Raw genomic sequence first — 25,738 nt, forward strand, 5'->3', positions numbered from 1 at the left:
AGGAAGAGGCTCGATATTTATTTATATAATTTACTATTTGACTGAAATGGTTATCAGAAATAATCTCAGAAATAATTTGTTATTTAAAAAAAGACTAAAATGTTTTGACTAAAACTAGATATAAGATATATTGAGTTCTTTTTTGACTAAAACTAGACTAAAATGACGAGATTTTTAGGATATTTGGCACAAGACTAAGACTAAATTAAAAATAGGTGACACAATTAACACTAGTACAGAACAGTGGTTTTGATGTGAGCAGTCACTACTTATGTGCAAGAGAAAGGGCTGTTCTGCAGGTATTATGACAAAGCACCCAAGTACCTCCAAGATTTGTATCACCAGTGGCGCCTTGGTCCAGATAAACGAGACTGGCCCTTTTTATCCTGTTGTTCCTCTTGGAGGAGTGCAGTGCTTTTAGCACTAAAGGTCAGGCTTGTTTGGTCAGGCCGCCCTCTGTCAAGGAATATTACTGTTAGCATTCCTGCTGCATGAGCAGCTTGAGAAATGTATGTGCTTACACAGACACAGCTATAAAGTGAACAGGAATAATTAATGAAAATGCATGTGTGCTAATAGTAATGTCATTTGTTGGGTCAGCTTCATGTATTGACATGACCAATAACAATTGCAAGCAGCTAAGAAAATGGCATAATATCTTCCGTACTCCAGTTTGTTGTTTATTTATTTGTTTATTTAAGAGGGACAATGCACACTAATAATACATATACACATGTAAAGTGGGCCAGAATTAGCCAAAAGGCTATTTTACATCTGCTGTCCCTGGACAGATCGTACAATGTCACACCTAAAAAGATAAAAGGATTATAATAGTACATACAGGTTTAGTCCAATCCAAGTAAAATTGACTATAAATGTAAAAAAAAAATTATCAAGCATATAAACAAGAACAGTTGGTCAGTATCAACATCAACACCAACACACACATACACACACAAGCCACACTGTCAGTCCATGTAACAGACAACCTCATAGGCATAGCACAAGTGGCACAAACAGGCAGGACAGGAAATACAACATAGCAGCAAGATTGTGTGACTACGTGTAATGTTGACAGTGCTGCTTACCTGTTAACCACTTCTTTAAGTTAACTCCAGTTTGTTGTTTATTATTCAACTGTAAGGAAGTGGATGCTGATTCTACTTTATTTTTTATTTATGCAGTTCCCTGCATGGTTTCAGCGCAATTTCATTTTTGTCTCAAATCGTAGGCATCTCTCCTTGATCGGCTAGCTGCCTGCACCCTGAATACACTGTGAAAAAGCCTGGTCTCAGGAGACAACACAGGGGTCGTAAACGTCAAACAAACACTAGGGACACAGGCTGTGCACCAAAATACAACAAACCATGTCCCAGCCAATCACCGACAAGATGGTTGGGAGATGGGGTGGGGGTTAGTGACAGTTAGTCAGTAAGTCATGACAGTTAAGGAAACATGGGTAATGTTTGTTTGGTATTTACTTGGAACGTCAACACAAGTGACGTCATGCAGGAACTCATAGTGCACCTTTTATAGCCTAGAAATCTAGACGCACCCTAGCGGCAGCAAATTTAATTTGCAGCCAGGGGGGTCTAGACACTCTCCGTTGGCTTGCGAGCTGGAAAAACCAAACTCTGGTCAGGCCAATCACATCGTGTATAGAGTCGGTGGGCGGGCTTATGGCTGTTGCTGCTGGAAACGGCGGTCTTCTGGAAGACTTGGAGTTGAGATTTTCTTTGAGAAAAGAACAAAGAACAGCACTGAAATCATTCTTAAAAAAGGAAGATGTGTTCGGAGTTTTGCCGACCGGATATGGCAAAAGTTGAATCTATCAACTAGCTTCACTACCTTCTTCGTTGCTCTGCCTGGTTGTAGCGCTATCCTATTGTGTGCAGAGGGAATCTGAAAGACAACCGTTTATCCCGCCCCTCGGATTGAGCCATGTCAATGGTGAGTTCCCAGACCCAACATCTTGATGTGGGTCTGGCTTGTCAGGCTAGCACCTTTAAGCTCCTTGTGTAGTTAGTTATCACGAAAGTGTCACCTATCATTTTTTGGTTATTAATTATTAACAGACCCAGGTCAGTGAGCATATGCAACCAAGACTTAGCATTATTAACCTGTTTGGAGTACCAGCTGGATGATGGCTGAATTATGTTGCATCAGAGAAGTGTAAATAATATGGCCTTTGCTGTGAAAGAGCACCTCTGCATATTTGAAAGTGTATTACGTTTTTGTGACCTTACAAGAGGCGGTCATTAATTCAGTGGGTGGCCTGCGTTCACTGAAAAATAATGGAAAATATCACATTAATTCCGTTTAGTTAAAGCTCATGCTGTTAACACTGTTCAAATAAGGCAGTTAGAATCATCAAGATTAAATCATTGTTAAAGACCTCCTAATATTCAACTGATCTGACGTATGACTATAGCGCTCTATTTCCCAGTTTAATCAGATTCAAATTTGTTTGGCTTAAATATGACTGATGCTGTACATAACATACCAGTAATGTATAAATGAATGGCAGTATGTATAAGGGTTTCTATGTCCTTGTATTGTAGCATCTGAATTCTATAAGTGCCCAAAAATTCTCCTCAAGCCTTGGTGGCCCATCAGGCTTTAAGCTGCTCTAAAGATCTACAGTGCTATAATTTGTTCAAGAGGATTGGTTGCTGTCTCAAAGTGACCTGTGGAAACACTTACAGGAGCAGGGTCTGTAATAAATGGTGGATCTAATCTTACAAGCAGCCCTTACAGGTTTCTTGCTTTCACTTGCTCTCATTCTCCCTCTGCAGCATCACTACTTGCAGAATATCTGCTCCCCATCACACAGATGTACACGTATGTGACTGCTCATAACAGAAAGGCACCATGTTCTCTCTTGTATGCATGAGGATAGTTGTGGATTGTTTATTTAGATGAACCGGTTGCTGGCAGATCTGGTTGTAATGTAACACAGAGATGTTGACAACCCATCCCATGGCAAACAGGAGTGGCTGTACAAACCATTTTACTTTCATGCAACCATGAAATGCTAATATTGCATGTCTTGTTATGAAAACAAGGGACAATTATGACATGCGTAGATACATGGACACAATAATAATAATAATCATCATCATCATCATCATACAGCAGACATCTTAATAATTTTACTCTGTGGATTTCTTTATCATTGTGACCAAATTTGAGCAACTCATTTTAACAGCACAACAACATTCAGTACTAAACTGTGCACATGACACACACAATACAGTTTATCATCACATTTACCTGGTGATTTGCAGTACTACTGTACTTGTATGAATGTTATAATCCCAAATAGAGGCACATCTTAAAGGGATATTAAACAGGAGTAGGGTTGGGCATCGTTTGGATATTAACGATTCTGATTCCAATTCAGATTCTTCCTTTCGATTCCGGTTCTTATCAATTCTCGATTCCGATTCTTTGAGTGGTGGAGTTGAAACGGGTCACATGCTAATTTCACAAATAAGAGGAAAGTTTTATTTTGATTCAAAAGTGGGTTGCAGTTTGACTGGGCTTTTTCCAAGGCTGCAACACAACAAGCGCCTGGCCGCTACGGAAACCAAAACTTGCGCATGTTAAATTTGGAACCCATGATCAGATTTGAAACCAAATCCTTCAAACGATTCCAATAAAGAAACTATTCCGATGGAATCGTAATTTTTTTTAAACTATTCCAAGTAAGAATCTGTTCTCCATGCTCAACCCTAAACAGGAGGTCATTCATCTATATTGGTTACTGTTCCAACCAGTTGCTGACTTATGTCAGTGTTATGTGTGCACAGTTGTATTTGCAAACCAAATTATTTGGACAAGGACAGACCTATCATCATCCTTCATGCCAAGTCAGACATTATCTAACCACCTGTCCGACCATACAATCACCACCTTGGCTGATTTGATTATCTCTAGTGTGGTTGAATATACAGAATGCTGGTATATCCTGCTGGCCTTCAGCTGGCAGAAATTGACCATCTAAGGTCAATTTCTGGTGTACTGTAGGATTAGGGTGTCACTTTTTTGTATGTTAGCTTTGTATCATCTATTTGTATGTATATGGATATTGAATGGGTTGCAAGCATATTTACTTGATAGTTTTTATCTGGAAACATTTGATAATCATTTTTCTCTATTTGTGGCCCCTGGCAGCCCATTCCCGAGTCTCCCATGGTCCATAAATGAGTCTCGACCCAGTCATTTAAACAACATAATCTGCTGTCTTTACCAGTCATCACACTCTCAAGTCATAGTGCAGAACATCATCATCACATGTTGGCTTTCCTCCAGCTTTCTCTTTTTGTATGTGATTTCAGTGCCCTTCACTTGTGAAATTATAGAGTTGTTAGATTTTGTTACATTTTGAGCAATATGATTTTAATTGCATTTAAATCCAGCAGTTAAAGGTGTGGCTAAAAGTGGAATCCAACGAAGCGCTCTCTGACATGTGAAATGTTCTAGTTATAACTTATGAGACAAACCACAAAAAAACATTCATAATGACTTCCTGTAATGTCAAACCTTTCGACTATGGGGAAAATGTTGGTTGAAGTTGATCACTTCTGCATGGCTGTAATCTGGATATCTGTGAGTGAGTGTAGGAGGTGCTTCTCATATTGTCTTAATCTGCAGAGCACTGCTAGGAGAGAAAAAGTAAGATCCATAATCATGCATTAAGCAAAGTGTAAATGAGCTTTTTTTATCTTGCCCTGCCTCACTGGAGAAAGTAATACAGTGTACAAAAGTAACTAGAGAGTAGGATGACAGGATGACCGATGTATTAAAAGAGAGAGATGCCCGGGCCTTAAGGCTAAACCTACAGCTTCAATAGCAACTATTTCTCTGTATCTCAAGGGATAAACTGAGGGGGGTAACTACACATTAGCACTAACAGGCTCTATCTGTCTCATACCCAGTGGGGTCACCCGTACTAAATATGATTGCACTCATGGTATTGTTATGGGCGTTGGATGATGTTTGGCATTTCACAACAGGTAGTTAGCTACATTACTTAAATTGTGACTTAACTGAACATTAAAATTATCGCTGTAGATTTACATCAGAATTAAAAGAGAAAAGAAAATGAGATCATTCACTTGGTTTTCTAAAAATTTCGTTTTGGAAATTACAGAAATACTGCAAGTTCCAAATATAGCCTGAGAGCAGTATGCATTATGATGCGCGCACGCACTCACTCACTCACTCACTCACTCACTCACTCACTCACTCACTCACTCACTCTGTGTCTTTGTTTCCTTTCACAAACACGTTTCACTTCCTGGTTGTATAGCTCCAGTTTTCGATGGCAAACTTTGAACTTATTATTATTAATGATCATGTACCACATTGATAAACTGATAAACAAACATTTCATGATAACCAGCAACCTAGTTACAATACTTCCTCCATATAATATAATGTTAGTAAATGGCCTAACCTTGTTTCTCACTCATCTGGCTCACTTTTTGTGTTACAAGGAACTGTCCTATAGAAATACCCAAATAGATTCAGATATATTTTCATATCATGTGTTGGTCACTTTAGATGATAAAATCATTACATAAAGATAACGGTACATTGTGAACCTTAACTTTTTCCACTGTTTTTGAAGTTCAATAATTGCAACATCTTTCCAGAAGTCAACGAGTAATGGTGTTAAATTATCGTGATTTCAATATTGACCGAAATAATCTTGATTATATATTTTTTTCCATAAACTCCTTATAAACAGCCCTATATGAAACTGCAGTTTTTACAGGTGATCCAAAGATTATGATTTTTAATTTTCTTTTTGACAGAAACTGAAATAACTAGGCTAGACTTTGTTGAATGAAACAAAGCTGACCCTTTCTTGACCCTTATTCTGACAAGGCTCTTCATCAGGCTCCGCTGTGAGGCTGGTGTTACATTGTACTGCTGTCAGAACAATGCCTCGCTCTTACTCACTCGCTTTCACTCCGTCCCTCTCACTCACTGTGGACAGCTCCGCTGTACCAGGCAGTCAGGATGACAGTGAATGTAAAAATTGTTTTTTATTGTTTTCATCTAATTCCAATTTTTTTTCCCATAACTTTACATTGTGCTTGTGGAACATACTGCAGACTTTCTTGTCAAATATGATTCACACTAACAGGAATAAAACAGTGATATCACAAATGTTAAGCTCCATATGCTTAACCCCCTTTAGACGTGTTGGAGGCTATACTCTGATATTCCTCTTGTATATTTGTGACTGCTTTTGTGTGCGCGTGAGTAAGCAAGCAAAGCATTGCCAGTGGCTTGGCATACATCATGGCATATATGTTCTCCTAAAGTGGCTGTTTTGACTGGCCCTTTTAACACAATTGTAAATCAGACTGCTGGAGGTCTGACTCTCAGGCTGTTGAAGGCTCCACCAGCCTTGATATATATGCAATAGAAAGGACTTTCTTGAATGGGTGCGGCAAGGAATTGGTTATTTTAAATATATTTGAATGGCTAGGTTACACAATATAAGTCTTGTCTGTCTAACCATTTGTCTCTTTCTCTTGTCTCCCTCCTCTACCCATGGCCTTGATTGCTGCTTGATGCCGTCTTCAGCACAGCCAAATATAATGTCCTCACCTTTCTTCCTCGGTTCCTCTACTCACAGTTCAGGAGGGCAGCCAATGCCTTCTTTCTCTTCATTGCACTGTTGCAGGTAAGATGTTACATAACACCTTATAAATGTTAAATCACTGCTCTTCTTGGCTTCAATTTTGTGAGTTGCCTTTTAAAAAAAAAAAAAAAATATATATATTTATATTTATTTATTTATATATATTTATATTTGCCATGACCTAGACAACACACACACACACACACACACACACACACACACACACACACACACACACACACACACACACACACACACACAGAGTACTTTCTATATCCTGATAATGAATAATACTTGTAATACTATGTGTGCCTCCTTTAAAGGGATACTAGATATGCCTGCAGGCTCAACACACTGCATATCACATGCATTGCTAATGCATGGGGTGCCATGGAGGGCTGTACATTGTATTTTGGTCCTTCACTGTACCACTACACTGCAGTAAAGAAACGGCCTGTGCTTTACTTGGTGGGACATGGGATGCAGGAAAGACACTCAAATAGCCCAACTGATGTGGAGCCACAGTTTAAAAAAAATTAGGAGTGATTTGAACAGATTTAGGATTAGATTTGTGAAAGAAATAAGCTTCTCCTGGTTTCAGTTTCTAGGTGATTATTGGCTCTGCTCATGTTTTGATTAATGCCCAACAGCCACAGATCTTAGCAGTACTGGCACTGTTTTGATTTAGATACAGAACAAAGACTTTCTAGCCTTAAGGAAGTTTGCAGTGGTTGGCCAGCATACTGTAGATCAACATGAATCCCTTTTTAAGAACAATTAAAGACTCCACCACAATCATTACTACATAATTCAAAGGAGCCAAAATCTATGTCTCAGGTGTTCCAAGCTTTGCAGAAAAGATTAAATGAGAGAAGGAAGGCTGCATAGAACTGAGATTCTGTCTTTACCTATATAACCATGCTGATAGACTACCCTACGTTAATGAGAGCTTTGAGGATTGGAAAGGGCTATATCCACTGACCTTGCTTTGAAAAGCAGCCAGTGTGAATCTTCATTACCTGCCCTGTCGATGTTGCGACCTTGAATAAAACATCTATGCAGATGAGGGGAGACGAGAGATCTACTTCGTTCAAGTTTCCTTCCAGCAGTATTACAGTGACGATCTCCTGTGGCCCCTCGCTTGGCTTTAATTACGCCGCTGTTTGACGGTTAATTTTAAAAGACTTAAAATAGCCAAATCATTCAACATTCAGAGGTAAGGAAAGCATTATAATAGTACTAAGTAAGTTGTTGGTGCTGAATATAGCTCCTTTTAAATTTGGACTTCCCGTTCTTTTTGTAATTGAATCTGTCAAATGGTTACAAAATGTGTGATGGTGGTGCTGACTCATAGGTCTAAAACCAGGCTAGTGAGGCTAAGCCCACATTATTGATGACACCAGCAACTGTGTGTCTGTCTGTTTCTTTGTGTAAAAAACACACAAAATTCTCAGTCTAAAACTATGTTCAATTTTCTAATGAGCTGACAAGACCGTTCATATAATTATGGTCAAAAATGGTGCGTTTAGAAGGAAACACTTTTTCTGTTGGCCACTGTCGTCCTTTTAAAGGGTGCTAGCAAATGTATTTAGCAGAGCGGGTGAGTTTGGGGCAGGGGCTGATTATTTTGAGCCAATAAAAAGTACCCGGAAATTGTAGTCTGCTTCTGCAATACTCTTATTTTGTGAAATTATACGTGTCTCTTTTAGCAAATCCCAGATGTGTCTCCCACTGGTCGCTGGACCACACTGGTGCCGCTGCTCTTCATCCTGATGGTGGCTGCTGTCAAGGAGTTCATTGAAGATCTGGTAAGACAAACCTCTGATATTATTTGATACTAGTTTTTGTTTCACCCTGTCAAAAGATCTCTCTTTCTGTGCGAAAGTTGGACTTGGATTGTTATTTCAAAAACCATTTCTGTTTTTAAATGTCTTATGTATCCCTGTACGGTGTCTTTGAGTGCCGAGAAAGGCGCTTCCTAATAAAATGTATTATCCTCTTACAAAAGGGTCAGTCATATGATGTTGTCTAAAACGTGATATTACCAAAGAGCCATCATCTAGCCTTGAAAAACATCATTACTGCAGGAATTAAGACATGTACACATACGTTGGATCACCTTAGTTGCAGGTATGAAAAGGCAATCAATAAACGTTTTGGCCCAATTTTGCATTTGGTTTGAAGCAACTTTTCGACTTATCAAGTCCTTAATTAATGCAGACAGCATGAACACAACTATATGGGCCATATGTAATAGAGTGTGCTAAAAATGTTTGCAGCCTTTTTGCAAACAGAAATGTTTTATCTTCAATTTGTCTGTGCAAAATAAGTCATTTCTGTATTACATCAATATACTGAACTGCCAAATGCAGGTAATCGAAAGACAATTGTCCAAGTAAATGGTAAATGGACTGCATTTATATAGCCTTTCTAAGTTACAACACGCTTTACAACTTGCCTCCCATTCACACCCACACACATTCATACACAGACAGACCCACTCTACCTCCTGAGCCACAACTGCCCCAAATACATGAAATACATGAAGTAAAATCAAATTCTCTTCAATAGACTCTACTTTATCATTAAAGTTGGTTAATTAGTTCTCAGATTGAGTGATGTACCCTAACTTGAAGAGACTGTCCCTGTGGGCTTACTCCCCCAACATATAGAAACGCCATCAGACATAGACATGCATACGCACACGCTCATTTCAGAGGTCACAGCTGTGCTTACTGCACCCGCAATACTCATTCAGTCAATTAACCTAGATACTGAATGCGCATGTACAAAGGCAGTTAGTACTAACAAAACAAAACAACTGTCTCCCCTCAAGCAAGTCTGAACTGTTAACGGATGCTTTAAAAAAAAAAAGGATTATGCAATTTGAGTAAAGTATGAAAGGTTGATTTCAGTATTTTTTTTGTTTTGGTGAAATCTTTTTTTATTGTGTGAATTCTTGCTTGTTGGTAAGTTAAAGGCTTCAAAATATGTTTTGTGTCGGGCTTGAGCAGTAATCCGCTCAAGCCCATCTGAACTAAGTGAGGGAATGTTGCATTGTACTGTATTGCAGTGACCCTGCAATGCGATCCTCTATGCAGGTCCCAGTGGACAGTTACTCTATACTATTAGCCTCTATGTCATGCTGAAGGGACCAGCGCAGCACTTTCTCTCTCGGCCTGTTGTGAAAAACATGGGAACAGAGTGGTGATGACTCTGTCTTTATTGCTGAAGGTCACCTGCGCACACGTCTGTTCCCTGTACTGCGCTGTCCCTCACAAGTTGACCTGACAGGGCAACATCGACCCCCTAACTTCATGAATCATGCACTACGGGCACACAGTACAGCACATATCTTACCTTGTTGCTGGCTGTCTCTGCTGCAGCAGACTCGGGCTGTTGGTTCTGAGTAGAGCAACTATCTTTTCAGCTTAAAAATGTTACAAACTTAAATGTAATGGGAATCACACTGGCGTGTGGTGCACTTTTACACTGTAACACTGCTTATTTTCGCTCTGTTAAATTTCCAGTCAAACTGAAATGAAAACATCAGATGAAAGACCAAATAATTTTTGTGTGATGTTAAACCTCATTCACTACTGCATCACATTAGTTGAAGCCATATACGCAGGTTAATTACGGTAACGTTGCAGATGCTCTAGCCTTTAATCTTTTGCTGCTTTCAGTTTTCCCCCTCTGTGGCTGAAGTCTACAGAGGCCTGATACTGCAGTATTTATCCATAACCCCTGCATGCTACTCGCCCTCCACTGCAGTGTGATTACACACATCATCTAAATACAGTACATCTCCTTTTCTCCATGTCCATCGGGACAGAAGAAGCGAGAAAGGAAGAGGCAGAGAGAGAAAATGAGATGGGTGAAAGGCAAGAGAAGTTGTGGAGTAATGTATATAAATACAGTTTACTACAGGTTTATGAATAGAGGAGGTTCTGTACAGCCAGAACAGATTGCGTGGATGAATCAATGAAATTAGCTGACAGCTTTTGCACAGGGGATGATGAATGAGCTTTGTAGCAAACGTTTTTTTTTCTGGCCATAGTGCAGCTGGTAAAAGGCTGTAGCCCACGGACACACAGTCAATTCATTAGACACTACATCGTTTTGCAGGGATATTAAACAAATTTGATTTAACTGAAGCCTGAAAAAGAAGTCAGGATGTGGGCGGCAGAGATGAAAAGAAACATGGGAAAATAAAAGGTAGAGAGGGACTTAAAAGAGTGGATGGAACAATAGTGCGAGAGAAAACAGCCTCTAGAGCAGATTCAGTTTACAGCTTTAAAATGGTTGTTGTTGGACTATATATTGTAGGCTTTGATGTGACTGGGTAATTAGACAGATGTTTTTGTGACCGTAAGGGTAATAGCTTGAGTGTACAGGTCATTGGAGAAATCTGGACAAGTAGAGTGAATACCTCTCCTCCATTAGCAGCTATGTATTGATGCAACCCACTTCACCTTCATCCGCTTTGGTTTTTCAGTGAGCAACAGGAAGACTTCTCTACCCTCCTGAAATGTACAGCACAAGCTGCCAAATTAGCTTTCAATTAAGTTAGAATTAGACTAAATTAGAATGGATCTTCAAAGTAAACAGATTATTAGCAGGGACGTGAGTGGATATGTCCTCTGCTCGCTAATCAAGTACAGCACACGTTGCTTTTAGGAGCTACATTGTAAAACACAGTGATTGATTATTTATGTGAGACAGACTCAGCAACACGTTATTAGTCAGCGTGATGCTAGTTGACAAGCTGTCCCTTGGAATCAGCTGTTGAAGTCACAGTTGATTGCATGACTGTTCGGCAGACAAGAGGGACATGAGGGCAAGTAATACTTGTGATTAGTATTTAGATGCGGTCGCATACAGCACAAATAGGATGGTTAAGTTTGTTTGTAGTCGCTACTTCAATTTCAAATACACTATACACTGCTTGATGGAGAACTAAGGATCACAAGACAATTTTCTATACGTACATTATATGGCAGACACACACACACACACACACACACACACACACACACACACACACACACGAGACATGTAGTCTAACATTTATTCATATTTCCTGCCATGCCATGTTTTTTGTATTTGTTACATATTTTGTAAAATTATTTTCTATGAAATTAACTTAACACATGTGATGGCTGACCACTACATTGTTTTCTGAAGACGCATCTATGTTTGGTCACCTGTTGTAGTTCATGTTGCCATTATTTTGAGAAATCTGTATATATTTGTATGTGTTTAATGTATAAAGTTCAGTGCCTGCTGAAGAATATTTTAGTCGTACATACTTTTTTTTTCTTTCTCTGTGTAAGCTGAGTTACCAATGGGAAAAGTTAAGCATCACCATTACCAAGATTAGGGGGTTTCTGTTAGGGCCACTAGTGCAAAAAAACTCTATGCCGTCATGCTACTGTAGTGGGCATTGGACTAAGGAATTACTGAAATGCCATACTGCATATTATGAGTCTGTGCATTTGCGAAGGTTGTGAAGTCCTAGTGAGAATATTCACATACACTCTGCAGTCAGTGCACAGTGTAATCTTTCTTCAGCTTGTAACTGCAGACTTTGAGAGGTCCATCTGCCTCTCTCTTTCTGTAGTAAGTGGTGCTATACAGTTTCACCCTCTTCAGGCTATTTCCCCCTATAAACTCAGAAGTCTCTTATAATCCATAGTAGTTGGTCTTTGTATGATTAGTTTCTGTTCTCCCTTGTTTGTTTTTTGTTTACTTATCAGAGGATAAAATGTGTGTATTTTTTTTTTTGTTCCTTACAGAAACGTCACAACGCGGACAGTGTTGTCAACAAAAAGGAATGTCAAGGTATTGAAAACCATTTCTTCTTCGGGTTTTTTAGGGAAGCCAAAGAGTTTTTGGTGTTACTATAAAACGTACTACTGGTTTTAGTGTCGAAGTATTTACATTGCCAACAAGCAAATAGGCCTTAATAAAATCCTGATTGTCTGCATTGTAGCATGGCTTTTATTTGTTTTGTCTCTTTTACTTCCTTGTTCCCTGTTGCTGTAACTTTCTCCATCACTCTGTTTTTCTCGCCACAGTACTGCGGAATGGTGCCTGGGAGATTGTGCACTGGGAAAAGGTATGTACCCACGATGTGTCACTAATTGTCATTTTCACCAGTTCCCATTTTATTCATATAGAGCAGATTTCACCCTCTATTGTGCTGTTGTCAGTTGGAGAAATCTCACATATTGTGTCCACACACACACACACACACACACACACACACACACACACACACACACACACACACACACACACACACACACACCCTGACCCCTCTAGTATCCAGCCGCTAATTAATCCAGCGTTTCCATGTGGACGGTCATTAGAAGGCAGTGCTGTAGGACAAAGAGAAACTTCCTCTATTCTGTCATAATGAAGCTATTTTATTACTGTGGCTGGAACACTTTCCCTAAAAGCATCAAAAACACCAGACCGTACACAAATGAGATCGATTTGGACTGTTTGAGAATTGGTAATATAGCCTCATCCATTACATACAGCATGTAATAGTGCAATGTAAACTGAATATTTCTTCCTACTCCCTGGGATATGAGACAGACAAGAAATAATCATTTATTTACAACATGAAGTATTGTTGATTTTTTTCTTGAGAGCTAAGTTAACAGCAGGAGATGTAGCGTCTGTCTGTAATGTATCAAGATGAATACAAAATACAAAATAGAATGTGAAAGTCGCATATTTAAGATGCAATACGTGCCACAACAACTTGCTGAAATAAAATGATATCTATGTGGCAGTGCATTCAGCCATCTAGCTGAAGGGTGGGGTTTCAGGAAGTACCCATGATTAGATTAAATGACTATTCAAAGACCTTATCTGCATCAGAGTGATGTTATGGCACAGGGCTTTTGTAAGGAGCAAAATATTTGATTCATGCATTAACTTGGTTCCTGCAGGCAGAAACATCTTGCTGGTATGTGACTCTCCCCTCATACAGACAGAAAGCTTCTCTAAAAATTCTAGCTTTAAATAATTGATGTGTTTTACATCTTCAGCATGCATATTGTAAATTTTCAGTTTGGTCTCCAAGTTCCTTTCGTAACTCTTTCAGGGCAGCTCGAATGAGGCCTAAAAAAATTACTTTTTTTTTTTTTTTTTTTTTTTTTTTTTTTTCACTCAATATCTAGGTCATTATTATTAATAATGTTTTTGGGCACAAAATTGTTTTGGTACGGTTCATGCATTTGATGTAATCCTATTTTTTCAGCTGTAATAGATTTTGTCTATACTATAGAAGACATCATGTTTGGGTATTGCTAATTTACCCCCTCATAATTAAATGGGTTGCCTTGTCATTATGCACTCACATGGTAATTCTGATTCGAGTGACATGATAACACGTTTTCGACAGGTCCTACCTACCAAAACCACCTCTCCATCTTTTCTTTGTGACAAAAGAAATGATAGTTTCCTTCTCTTTAAATCTTTAATTGTTATTAATCGTCATTTTGATTGCTGCTTTTGTGTTATTGTCGCCATTGATCAGAATTGATTTTGAATTCATGATTTGGAATAATGAAGGTTTTTATTTACAACATTAGTTGCTCAAAAAATAGACTAGAAATACAGCAGACCTTTTGTGCAGCGATAAAGAGCTTGTTGTTGTATGAAATGCATGAACGTCACGGCTCATTTCTCACCAGTTGTTATGATGGAAAATGTTGATAAATACAATTTGTTTTTCTCTGAAGTTGCTGAATGATGGAATATACTGAGTGGTTGCACCTGTTATGCAATGTTCAGAAGTAATAGAAAGAAGACTCCAGCTGTTTTTGTACTGTTTACTGCTTTAATGTACTTACCTTTTTTTTTCTCACCAGCTGTGCATTTTTGCTCTTGATGCAGAACTCATGTTTCCATGTATGCTGTTTTTATAGGCAGTGCACAGCAGTAACCGGTTTATTTTCACAGGTTGAGGTGGGCGATATTATTAGAGTAAATGGCAGTGATTTCGTTCCCGCGGATGCTGTCATTTTGTCAACCAGGTATAGGAGTCCACCCTGCTGCCAGACTCTGTGGAACTTCACTCTTCTTTTTTTCTTTTTGCTCTCTCTCAGTTCTCCCTAAAGAAGTGATGGTTAGACATTAAGCCAACATGGTCAAAGTGGCTTAAAATCCTGCAATTGAAATTTAATTGGAATTTAAATTTTGTTTAGAAATGCATAACTTTGTATGCTTTTTTATCTTTTGGTGACAACCATCACTTCTCTAAGTGGGACATTGGTAATGTGATATTGTATTCGAATTGATCATGTCAACATAAACCTACCTACCACCTTCACCTTTTCAAAAAAACATTTGGCCTCTCTGTTCTGTATGTCTAATGATAGAACATAATACAAAATGTATCTTTAAAAAAAAAAAATCTTTAATTTAAATTTCTCTAAAAATACAGAGTGAAGAGTGCTTTTTCAAAAAACTCTTCTACTGGCACAATTTCAATCACCACTTCACACATCACTACTTTGTTCTGAATATATATTTAGACTTAATATATTTAGACTTAATACCATCATCAACTTTACGGTATAATTTTTTTCTAAATGGTTTTGTGAAAAGGAGAAGCGATGACCAACCATACCCGACTGATCATTGTGCTCTTCTCATTTCTCTCTTCCCCTTATGCGTTTGCTGTTTGTTTGTCTGTCTGTTTTTTTTTTTAATTTTTTTTTATCCCCTCAATTCTTCCCTTTTTTTCTCATCCTCTCCTCTCCTGCCCCCTGTGCGAACAACTGCCACACCTCCTCTCTCTCGCTCCCTGCTGGTGCATGGTTGCTATTATCAGGTGTCTGTTGGGGAAGTAGTCAGAGCTGCAAATGGGGATCACCTCCCGGCTGACCTCGTCATACTGTCGTCCAGGTCAGGAAACCAGCAACATTACCAAAAAGAAAAAACAGCGTTGGGAGAGATAGGGGCTGTGTGTACCAACTAGGACGAGACATGTAGCTCTTCTCTCACTCATCACACAAGAACTAGTTTATTTTAAACCATTTTCGGGAAGCAAGGGGCCTGTGATTATTCTGGCAACAACCAGATGTTAGAGAGCCACAGTCAATGACACCATGTTCCTTTCCTTTTCCTCTACATCGTGGTTTGGCAGCCATAATAGTGGCCGATTTATCATTTTATTATGTTTTATATATTTTGTTTGACATCCTAACTTGTACAGTAAACCCTTTTCAATGTTTGGCTGTAACTTCCAACACTGCTCACGGTGAATGGAGACATCTAGTACTACAGCACAGGAGCGCCAGCTCTTTCTTTGATATACTTTTTTATTGGCTGTGAATACATTTCCATATTCTTGCCCTTTGCATGGCTTGTATGGCACCCTCAATGCAATGCAATGTAATTTGATGTGACAATGTGCATGCAGTCACATTCCAAGATGTAAAGCATCTTGGAATTATTTTTCTTTCAACTTTCCACATGTTACTACCATTTGAACAAGCTTAAGTGTAGTTCAGTATTTCACAATCATTATTTAAGCAGTATTTTGCTGTTTTATGAATAGCACCAAGTTGTCCCACCCTGGCCATGCCAGCAGACTCATTTCCATGAAGCAAAGCTTGAATTTGATGGTTAATAGCAGCTGATTCCAAACCTCCCATCGATTGTGGTTGGGCTTCAGTGTCCAGATCTCCCTTTTGATTTTCTCTTTCACCCTGTGTGTTTGGACTAGCCTTCGGTATGAATAAATCACTCTATAAAAAGAGTAGCTAACCTGCGACCCAGCTCACCTTAAGCACTGGCATGCTCTCACGCTCTGTCCCTGTGCCCAGAGCCTGACAGAGGCTCATTTGTCTGCTGTGTTTGTTGTGCTCGGCATGCCTGCTGCTCGCTCATATATCCCTACTCTGGTGTTTTCTCCCTCTCCACTCCCTGTCCCTTTGCAGTGTATTTTAGACGGTAAAACTCTGGGGTGGCACTAAACAAAGATGTTAAGTCTGTCTTAAGGACATTTACTTTGCATTAAGTGGGTAACTTCCACTCAGTACAACTTTGTAGTTTTATGTTTCGGAGTGGCCTTTAGGCTGACCTGTAGCGTCTTTGTTTGCAGTGATCTAGTCATATGTAATGTTCTGTTGTAGGCCCTTTTTTTTAAAATCGTATCTAGTTTATAAATAATTGAGATGGAAATTTACATTGAAAGTAGAAGTTATTATTGGTAAATAATCTGGTCCTTTTACTAGTTGGTATACAATATTCTATAAAATTACAGCCACATAAGATAATGAACAGTTAAGTTCAGATTTACCGTTATACATGACTAAATAGCAGTCGTCCTATTGTATTGTATTGTATTGTATTGTATTGTATTCCTATTCCAAGTATATCCTCTCCCTCCACTACAGTGAACCACAGGGTATGTGCTACATTGAAACATCTAACTTGGATGGAGAAACAAACCTTAAAATCAGACAGGTGATTGTCTTTTTTTTTTTTTTTTTTTTTTTTTTTTTTTATCTTTCTTAATGCAAGTCACTGTCCATACAATGAGAACTTAGAGGAATCTTCTGTTAAGTTTGCAACACAAATTGATGAAAAGTAAAAACACTGCAATAATGCTGCTGTAACTGCATCAACAGGGTCTCCAAATAACTGCAGACATAAAGGACATCGACAGCCTGATGCGTCTCTCCGGGCGGATGGAGTGTGAGAGCCCAAACCGCCACCTGTATGAGTTTGTTGGGAACATCCGCCTTGATGGACACAGGTGGGCTCAGTTGCAGAGCTCCATGTCTGGCCCTCAGCCCCTCGTGCCACCTCAATAGCCCATTAGCCAGGAGCAGAGCCTGTATCATTGCATTATGGGGTTTTAGGGGTTATTTAATCTGTCTGATAAATAAATGAAAGCACCTGCCTCAATTATTTTGTGGGGCATTTTAGGCCTTTAATTCGGCAAGACAGATGAAGATATAAACGGGGAGAGAGAGAGAGGGGGAATGACATGCAGCAAAGGGCCGCAGGTCGGAGTCAAACCCGCGGCCGCTGCGTCGAGGAGTAAACCTCGATATTTGTTTGGAGACTTTGCCATTGTACAGAAAATGCATTTTATATACGGTTTATATATACGGTTTATATATATATATATATATATATATATATATATATATATATATATATATATATATATATATATATATATATATATTTTTATTTATTTATTTATTATCAGTCGTCCTATTGCTATATGATATTAAGGCTTGATTCTTGGAGTTTGGGACAATAAAGCTCTCCTGAATAAGCATTGTTACCAAGAGCTATACTTAGCTCTTTGTGGGTGTATTTTTTGATGGGCTGTATTTTCATCTTGATGAAAATCTTCTTATTCAGTTTTACCAGCATGCAACTTAAGACATCAAATCCTACAGGCTTGGATGTATGTCAGTTTAAACACCATTGTTACAACTGAATTGCATGTACATTTATATTCTGATTTTATAATTAAGAGTGCAACTTGCTGATGGGAAAATGCAATTTATTAGAAATAGAGGCCAATTTTAATACTGTCTGTGGTATCAATATTGTTAACGTGAACAAGTCTTTCACAGCATCACGCAATAATAATTACCTATTTTGTATTTTTTGTGTGGTAAAAAGATCTTTCAGGGTGGATTACTTAGTGTTGTAATATTGATTATTGGTTATCGTTAGCATTGGCATATTTATCAATTAGGAATCAGGAAGATTGATGTTAAATCCGCGATTGTGAAGTATGTAAGGTGAACACTCGGACGGCGTGTAGTGAAGTGTTTTAAACAAATGTCTTTAGTATCAAAATAAGATTATAGATTGTTTAATGTGTCAGCCATTACTGTCAACCAAAGACTTTGTCAACAAAAAATAATTGAACCAACTTGTAAGAGACCATGTTAGCCTATTAGTCTGTAGGGAAAGTATGAAGAATGTACTCATAGCAGTGCTGTTTTTTTACTACAGTACAATGCCACTGGGTCCAGACCAGATCTTACTGAGAGGAGCCCAGCTGAGGAACACTCAGTGGGTGCATGGGGTGGTGGTCTACACTGGACATGACACAAAGCTCATGCAGGTAAAGCATATGTGCACAGTATTTAGAGGGTTTTATTTGCAGTTACAAAAACAAAAGTTGGCCTAAGAAAAGGCTCAGTCTGGTGAACTGGTTCATACTTTATTTTAAAAACCTATTTTCATTTCTGTGCCGTTTTATTTAACCAACAAATATCAGACGGCATGTGCCTGCATCAATATCACCAAATCTTATTATGTTTTTCTGCACATTTTTTATCTTCAGACATTTAATGCTCCTAGGCAGCTTGTTGTTACAAATGTTTAGTTCCCCTGAACATGTTTTATCTTGATGATAAGATAGGGAACCTCACCATATGCCATATTTACTCTTTTCTTTTTCTACCACAACTGTCTTGTTTGTGTTACCCAGAATTCCACTCGGCCTCCTCTGAAGCTGTCCAACGTTGAGCGTATCACCAACTTTCAGATCCTTGTGCTGTTTGGTTGCCTGCTGGCCATCTCTCTGGTCTGCTCCATTGGCCAAACCATCTGGAAGTACCAGTACGGCAATGATGCCTGGTACATGGATCTCAACTGTAAGAGTCTCAACAGCCCAGGCTGCACCTCTTATTCCACATATTTTGTCTCACTTGTCCATATCAGCTTATTTCTTTGTCATTTTAAGTTCCTAAATGCTGGTATGTGTTGTGTCGTTTTTATGTTGCCTCAGTTAAACTATGTTTCGCATTACAAGTGAAATATGTGGCAATGTGGGAATAAGTGAATTCCCTTTTAACTGAGAAAAGACAGCTGTGACATGCATAGATGTGTTGTGAATGAGTTTGAGTGAAAAAAGAAATGGTTGAATATCACTGCGCTGCTGTACTTTTTTGTTCCTTTCTAATGTTCTGTTTGATTTTGTTGTTTTCTTTGTTGTCGTTTTTTTAACAGCTCCAGGTAACAACCATTTAAAAGCCTTGGCCATCTGTGAATGACCCTCCCTTACTAACCCCTTACTGAAGCTCTGCCTTTGCTAAGCAAATGAAGCCCCCTACCCTCGCCCCCTATATGGTTGCCCTACTTTGTATGGGCCCATGCCATGGACAAGCACATACCAGGGATCCAACAATAGGTTTTTCCCCTCCAGCTCTGTTATACTTTCGTCTAGTTATTTTCAGTGCCTGATGCAAACACTGTCTCACTTTTCCTCCATTTTTTTGTGCCACGTTAAACACTTTGCAGTTCCCAAGCTTTAGACCCTCATCTTATTTTTTAAGCAGCATTTACTTTGACTGCCAGGGAGATGAGGTTGTACTCGGGAAGCTTTGCATAGCAGGAGGCTTATACATGTTTATTGCTCGAACACAACATGTGGTGCAACCCAAGGGGCAAGAGCTGACATTTTCTAAATGCCTCTGCCGCCTTCTTTTCTTGTGTGGAGTTTCAAAGAACAGACAGAGAGGGGAGGGCGGGAGGTGGAGAAGTGAAAACCTGTTTAGTTTTTACATGTAATCTCAAGCAATTATTAAACATTTTAAGCTATAACAGACATTAACAGAACACAAAGAATGTGGGCTGCTCGGCTTCTGTGGCAGTTGGTCTGTTGTGATGAAGCTCTGAACCTGGTATGCAAAGTGATTATCGTGACACTCTGGCCATTACTCTGTACCCTGTTAGGCCTGTGTAGGAGAGGTTGTGCCCTGGTCAATTTAAGCTTGCACTATGACTTACACTGTCCCTTTTAACAAGATGTTGCATTGGCTTCTATTGGTTTTGAAAGGGTTTTAACATTGTCCTTAGTGGCATTAAAACCCACATCTAAAAGACCCTATATCACACTGATGAGGGGAGTGTAAGTCATAAGGCAGGCGTCCATCTTGAGACTGATTGTACTTCCATAAGGAGTTGTTGAGACTCTGTCCAGTGCATATTATCCAACCAGTGACAAAAGAGAGAGGTGGGGAGATTGTCAAATCTTGAACATCACATTTACTTCCATCACTATAATTTTCTAAATTATTGTAATTTCACTCACTTATCAACATTTGGAAGTCAGATGCAGACAGGAACAGAAGAGTCAGCGTTAGCCTGCTACACATCACACAGGCTTGTACGTCACAGAGGCCTGCAATTATGCATGCCCGGCGAGTAATTCATTTGACTTTGACCTGCTGCAGTGTGCTGACACAGGTCATCCCCTGCATTAACCCTATACATTGCGACAACTTTATGCAGATTGAAAGCAAAATGAATAGTCATTTGTAATGCATTTATGCCACCTGCTACAGTTTACTCAGTCAGTTTCTGTAGGTAGTTGTGCATTTATCACCATATCATTGACTTTATGCTGACTATCTCTTTTAGTAAACTGCTGACGTCTTAACTGACGGCATGATAAAGTTCTTTTTTTTTTCCTTCCTACTTCTGCTTTCAGTATAATGTCTAGGACGTCTTGTCTTCTCACTGTAATGTACATGTGCCACCTGATCATTTAGAATAATGAAACCCCAACAATTTACAGTCCAACTCCTGCAACAACTTGCTGTGAATTAATGATAAAAATGTTTTTATGTTGACTCGCTTGATAACAACCTCATATATTCAAATTGCTCTTACATTACAGTGACATATTTAAGAGAAGATATTAGGTGTACTTTTGCACTTGTGTGACCTGTGCATGTCTTGGTTTGCTATGGTTTGATTTTTATTTATTGTAATGACTCTCTACTGATCCAACACAGTATCCCTGTCTCATCCGATAGCAGAAATCTTGCTTTACATCACATAACATGCTGGCTACTAGAAATGAGTGACACAAGGTGATGTAGTGATCCTCATAAACACCCAAACTGTTTTGCAGGCATAATCCACCCCCTCTTTTCCACTCCTTGTTGGTTGAGAATGTGCTATGGACTGAATCTCCCTCCTTTGTCTTGAGAGCATCCAATATGTTTGTCTTCCTCCCCACTTCTGAAACAGTATTCCCTCCTATATGTGTTGTTGTACCAGTAGCAGTAGCTTCCATTCTGCCATCCAGTTTTTTGTTTTGCAATCGTTCTGTCATGGGGATGGGCTGTCCCTCTCAACCACAATGCTAAGATCAAGGCTTGGGTTGAGGAAGGTAACATTTGCACCTCCTGCAAGCTGAGGAAAGGTAAATCATATCCCTCCTGTTTTCATGTTTGGTGTCAGTGGGGTTACATGTTGATCATTGGCAATTGTTGGGGCTTTGGGGGGTTACCAGCATCATTTCTGCATAGTGCTTTGTGGAATTCATTGCCTGGATCATGCTGGATGCCAAGGCTGCTGCTGTGACACTAATGACATTTGAGATACTTCATTCCCTGTTGGCTACTTTGAATCTTTGGGACATTAAATTGGACTGTTAATCAGTTGAGTCATAAGAGGATGAGGTTGGGTGGAAGAAATGGCTAATTCCAGCTAATGCACAACGTTACCCCAAAACATTCTGTGGATTGGGATACAGTTGATCATTGGCTGGAAGTAGCTTTGGGCATTTTCATTTAACTAACTGATATTTATGAACCAGCACTGATGAGGCTCCTGTGTATCACTTCCCTCTGTCCAAAACTCGTTCCCTGATAGATGGTGGGGCAGCTAACTTTGGCCTCAACTTCCTCACCTTCATCATCCTGTTCAACAATCTGATTCCCATCAGTCTCCTGGTCACACTGGAGGTTATCAAGTTCATCCAAGCCTTTTTCATCAACTGGGTGAGTTGAAGCAATTTATCTGAACTATACTTTAAATTTGAGGTGTGACTTTAAGGAGGAAAATAACTTTTAAATGCATGTGTACAGTCATGTGAAAAAATTAGGACACCCATGCTAAAGTTGACTAAAAAGAGGAATAAAAAAATCATCTTTTGCAAATTGATCTTAATGCCTTAATTAAAAAAATGCCAAACCTAGAGATTGGGATGGGGTACTTTCCATAAAATCATCTCTCAATGCAAATCAAACCAGCTATTAGGCTAACTAACATAAAACCATGCCAATCTCTAGGTATGGTGAAGGCTATGTGATGATGTGGGGCAATTTTAATTCCAAAGGCCAAGGGAACTTTATCAGGATGCATAGTATCCTGGATCCATGAAATAACTGGCCTTTAAAAATAAAAATCTGCCTACCTCGATGGGAATTTAACATAGGGGTGTACTTACTTATGCCCCCTGTATTTTAAGGAAGAACATTTATTTATTTACGATACATTATTCATTCACAAACAAAATTGGTGTTCTTAAAGGTTGGATTTTTCCTCATTTTTTTAATTAAGGCATTGAGATCAATTTCCAAAAGATGATTTTTTTTTTTTTCTCTTTTTAGTCAACTTTAGCATGGGTGTCCTAATTTTTTCACATGACTGTATGTTACCTCTATGTTTTCATGCATTACATAAGGAAGACATACCTGCAGCAGAGTACATCTACATGTGTTATATTATTGCAGGCTATGAGTACAACATTTCACTTCAATGTTTGCAATACAGTTAATCTCTAAGTAAACAAAGCACGGTTGGGTGGTGACTGTTTCAACATAGAAAACTATATGGCAGGTAAAGCTGCTATAATCTATGTTTTTATATTAACAATGGATCGAGTTTTTACTTGTATGTGAAGGGAGTTGCTCTTAGTAGTGAACCCACAGAGAGTCATCACCAGACTCTGTCGTTCCTTTCAGCTCTACAGAGTGTTTTTGTCTCATTTCTTTCTTTTTTTTTTTTTTTTTAAATGTACTCATACCGCTCTCATCAACATTGTTTCCAAACGCAGCAGGCAGCTGGTAGAGATCAAAACAATGAATGCTAATGTTGCTCTGTTTCTGCTTGATGTGTAAAGAAGCCACTGTTTGCTATCACATTGGCCATATCACCTTTTATAAGGTGTTTACAGCGTGTTGCATTGCCCCCAACTTGCCAAAAAATCGATTATTGCAGGTTTAAGAACTGGGTATAAACATTGGAGTATCGAAAGAGTATCGAAATTAAATGGGGTACAAGTAACGTGGTCAGCATCATTCCCAGAATATTTTTTATGAACACACAACATGTATTGAAATCTGTAAAAAACAAGGCAAAGTTGTACCACCTAGAATATTTTTTATATCTTTCGCAACTAGGTCAGCCCCACCAAATATCTAAGCTGAGTAAATGTACTGTTTTTTTGCCCAAACTTATTTTGGGCACCTTTGTTTCATTAAATTTTAAATCAAAATCCTAGAATGGAACATTAAGGGCAGCTCTCAGTTGGCTTCTCTTCCCGCAGCTCCAGTTGGTTCAGTATTTTCTGGAGGGGAAATTTTCACTGCTACTGTGAAGTCTCATTTGTTGTAAACCTGTATTGTTACCAAAAATGTTGTTTCTTTAGTGAATTTACACTAAAAGTTCTCGATTGGTTTCAGGACACCGATATGCTCTATGAGCCCACGAACACACCTGCCATGGCTCGCACCTCCAATCTGAATGAAGAACTAGGCCAGGTAAACTGTGCATTTCATATAATACTTATATTATACTAATGCCTACTAAAAATACAATCTCTGCTTTAGTATAACATGTATACCCATCAAGTATGTGTTACTCTGTCTTTCTCTACCCCTACAGGTAAAATACATTTTCTCTGACAAGACGGGGACCCTGACCTGCAACGTGATGCAGTTTAAGAAGTGCACCATCGCTGGTGTGGCCTATGGGTATGTTTTTCTTCCCTCTCCCTTTTTGATTTTCCCTGCATCCTCTACCGTTGCCTCCCCCTTCACCTTCATTAAATGCCAAGTGTGCATCACAGTACAGCTGGCGTCTCTCTCTCCTCCCTCGCCTTCTCATTAGCAGCTGCATCAGTGCTCCTCTCAACATAAACTATAAATAAAAGGCAGCAAAGGTACTTTAGTCTCTCCCGTTTAGGCTTTTTCGTATGTCACGTTGGAGGAGTTTGTGGATACTGGCTATACATTTCAGTATTTTTCCTACGAGGTCCAGAGCTTGACAATCTCTTGACACAAATAAGAATACAAATATTGGCAACATACAGTATCCTCTTGTAAACATTGCGATTTAGCCAAAATTTGCAGTACACATGAATTAACTTTTTCCCTCAGCTCTACTGACATAAAAGCATATTCTATTATATTTTAAAATAACATTAAATCAGCCCTTCATTTTTTTCCTTCCCTCCGAATATATTCTCATTTCATTTCAGTTCACTTCATAGATAATTAGCCTCAGTGGATGCAAAACAAGTGGGAGAGCAGATCTTCACAGAACCAAAGCAAGTGTAGGCGTGACAGTACATGATTAATCCCATTAGGATTCAATTAAAAGCTTGATTGATGAAGTGCAGGCTGAAGACAAAAGAGAGTATTTTATCTGGAGTTCTCTGTACCAAAGCTCTCATTATGCTATGATTGCTAGCTCCAACTTCTCATTGCCGTCTCCCGGGTCAACAACATAAAGTTACTTTAAGTAGTGATAATGTTGATGTCCAAGATTATTGTTGATATTTTTTCTTTTGTTTTCTGCTATTGCTGCTGAATAAAGACAGGGATATAATTTTGGGGTGTTTTAGGTTAAAGATCATTTTCTTTTCTTTTTTTTAATTGGTTATTTAATTGACTCAAGCCTGCAGGTGATCCGGGACAGACACTCCTCCCTGCAAAGATTGACGTTAGGCAGCAGTCTCTTTCTCCTTCCTCCAAAGTAGAGATGTCTTCTTTTGATACGCTGAAACGAGGACTCCCTCTTATGCAACTGATAAATATGAATGAGTGTTTCATAGCAGGATAGAAGAAAGGCATGTTCTAATGAGGCGAGGCTGTTTTCATTATGCTATCATTTGGCCTGCTCTTCTGCTCCTTCTGGGTTCCCAGAATAAGTTGTTGGAGGGTTAGATTTAAAAACTGTTCAGCTCATTGTTCTGTATGTATAATTCACCATACAATACCAATGTTAACTGCAACAGTAATGCAACCCACTGTAGTGCTATAACTATGTAAGTTC

At 38.9% G+C, this 25,738-nt stretch overlaps 1 protein-coding gene across 4 annotated transcripts in view; it reads left to right on the forward strand.

The window, feature by feature from the left end:
• Window positions 1–25,738, forward strand: part of atp8a1 (ATPase phospholipid transporting 8A1) — a 110,379-nt gene that overhangs the window by 22,125 nt on the left and 62,516 nt on the right. For 2 of the 4 annotated variants that reach the window (XM_028588899.1, XM_028588901.1), the window contains exons 3-15: window positions 6,604–6,703; window positions 8,371–8,469; window positions 12,460–12,505; window positions 12,742–12,782; window positions 15,516–15,589; window positions 17,086–17,155; window positions 17,320–17,447; window positions 18,674–18,785; window positions 19,155–19,320; window positions 19,676–19,681; window positions 22,331–22,458; window positions 24,145–24,222; window positions 24,347–24,435. In XM_028588899.1, coding sequence (XP_028444700.1) covers window positions 6,604–6,703; window positions 8,371–8,469; window positions 12,460–12,505; window positions 12,742–12,782; window positions 15,516–15,589; window positions 17,086–17,155; window positions 17,320–17,447; window positions 18,674–18,785; window positions 19,155–19,320; window positions 19,676–19,681; window positions 22,331–22,458; window positions 24,145–24,222; window positions 24,347–24,435 — 1,137 coding nt within the window. Of the gene's footprint in view, window positions 1–6,603; window positions 6,704–8,370; window positions 8,470–12,459; window positions 12,506–12,741; window positions 12,783–14,641; window positions 14,716–15,515; window positions 15,590–17,085; window positions 17,156–17,319; window positions 17,448–18,673; window positions 18,786–19,154; window positions 19,321–19,675; window positions 19,682–22,330; window positions 22,459–24,144; window positions 24,223–24,346; window positions 24,436–25,738 lie in introns of all 4 variants that reach the window. The other 2 variants (XM_028588902.1, XM_028588900.1) reach the window with 2 other exon arrangements.

This window comes from Perca flavescens, chromosome 10 (genome assembly GCF_004354835.1).
Source record: "Perca flavescens isolate YP-PL-M2 chromosome 10, PFLA_1.0, whole genome shotgun sequence".
Lineage (NCBI taxonomy): Eukaryota > Metazoa > Chordata > Actinopteri > Perciformes > Percidae > Perca > Perca flavescens.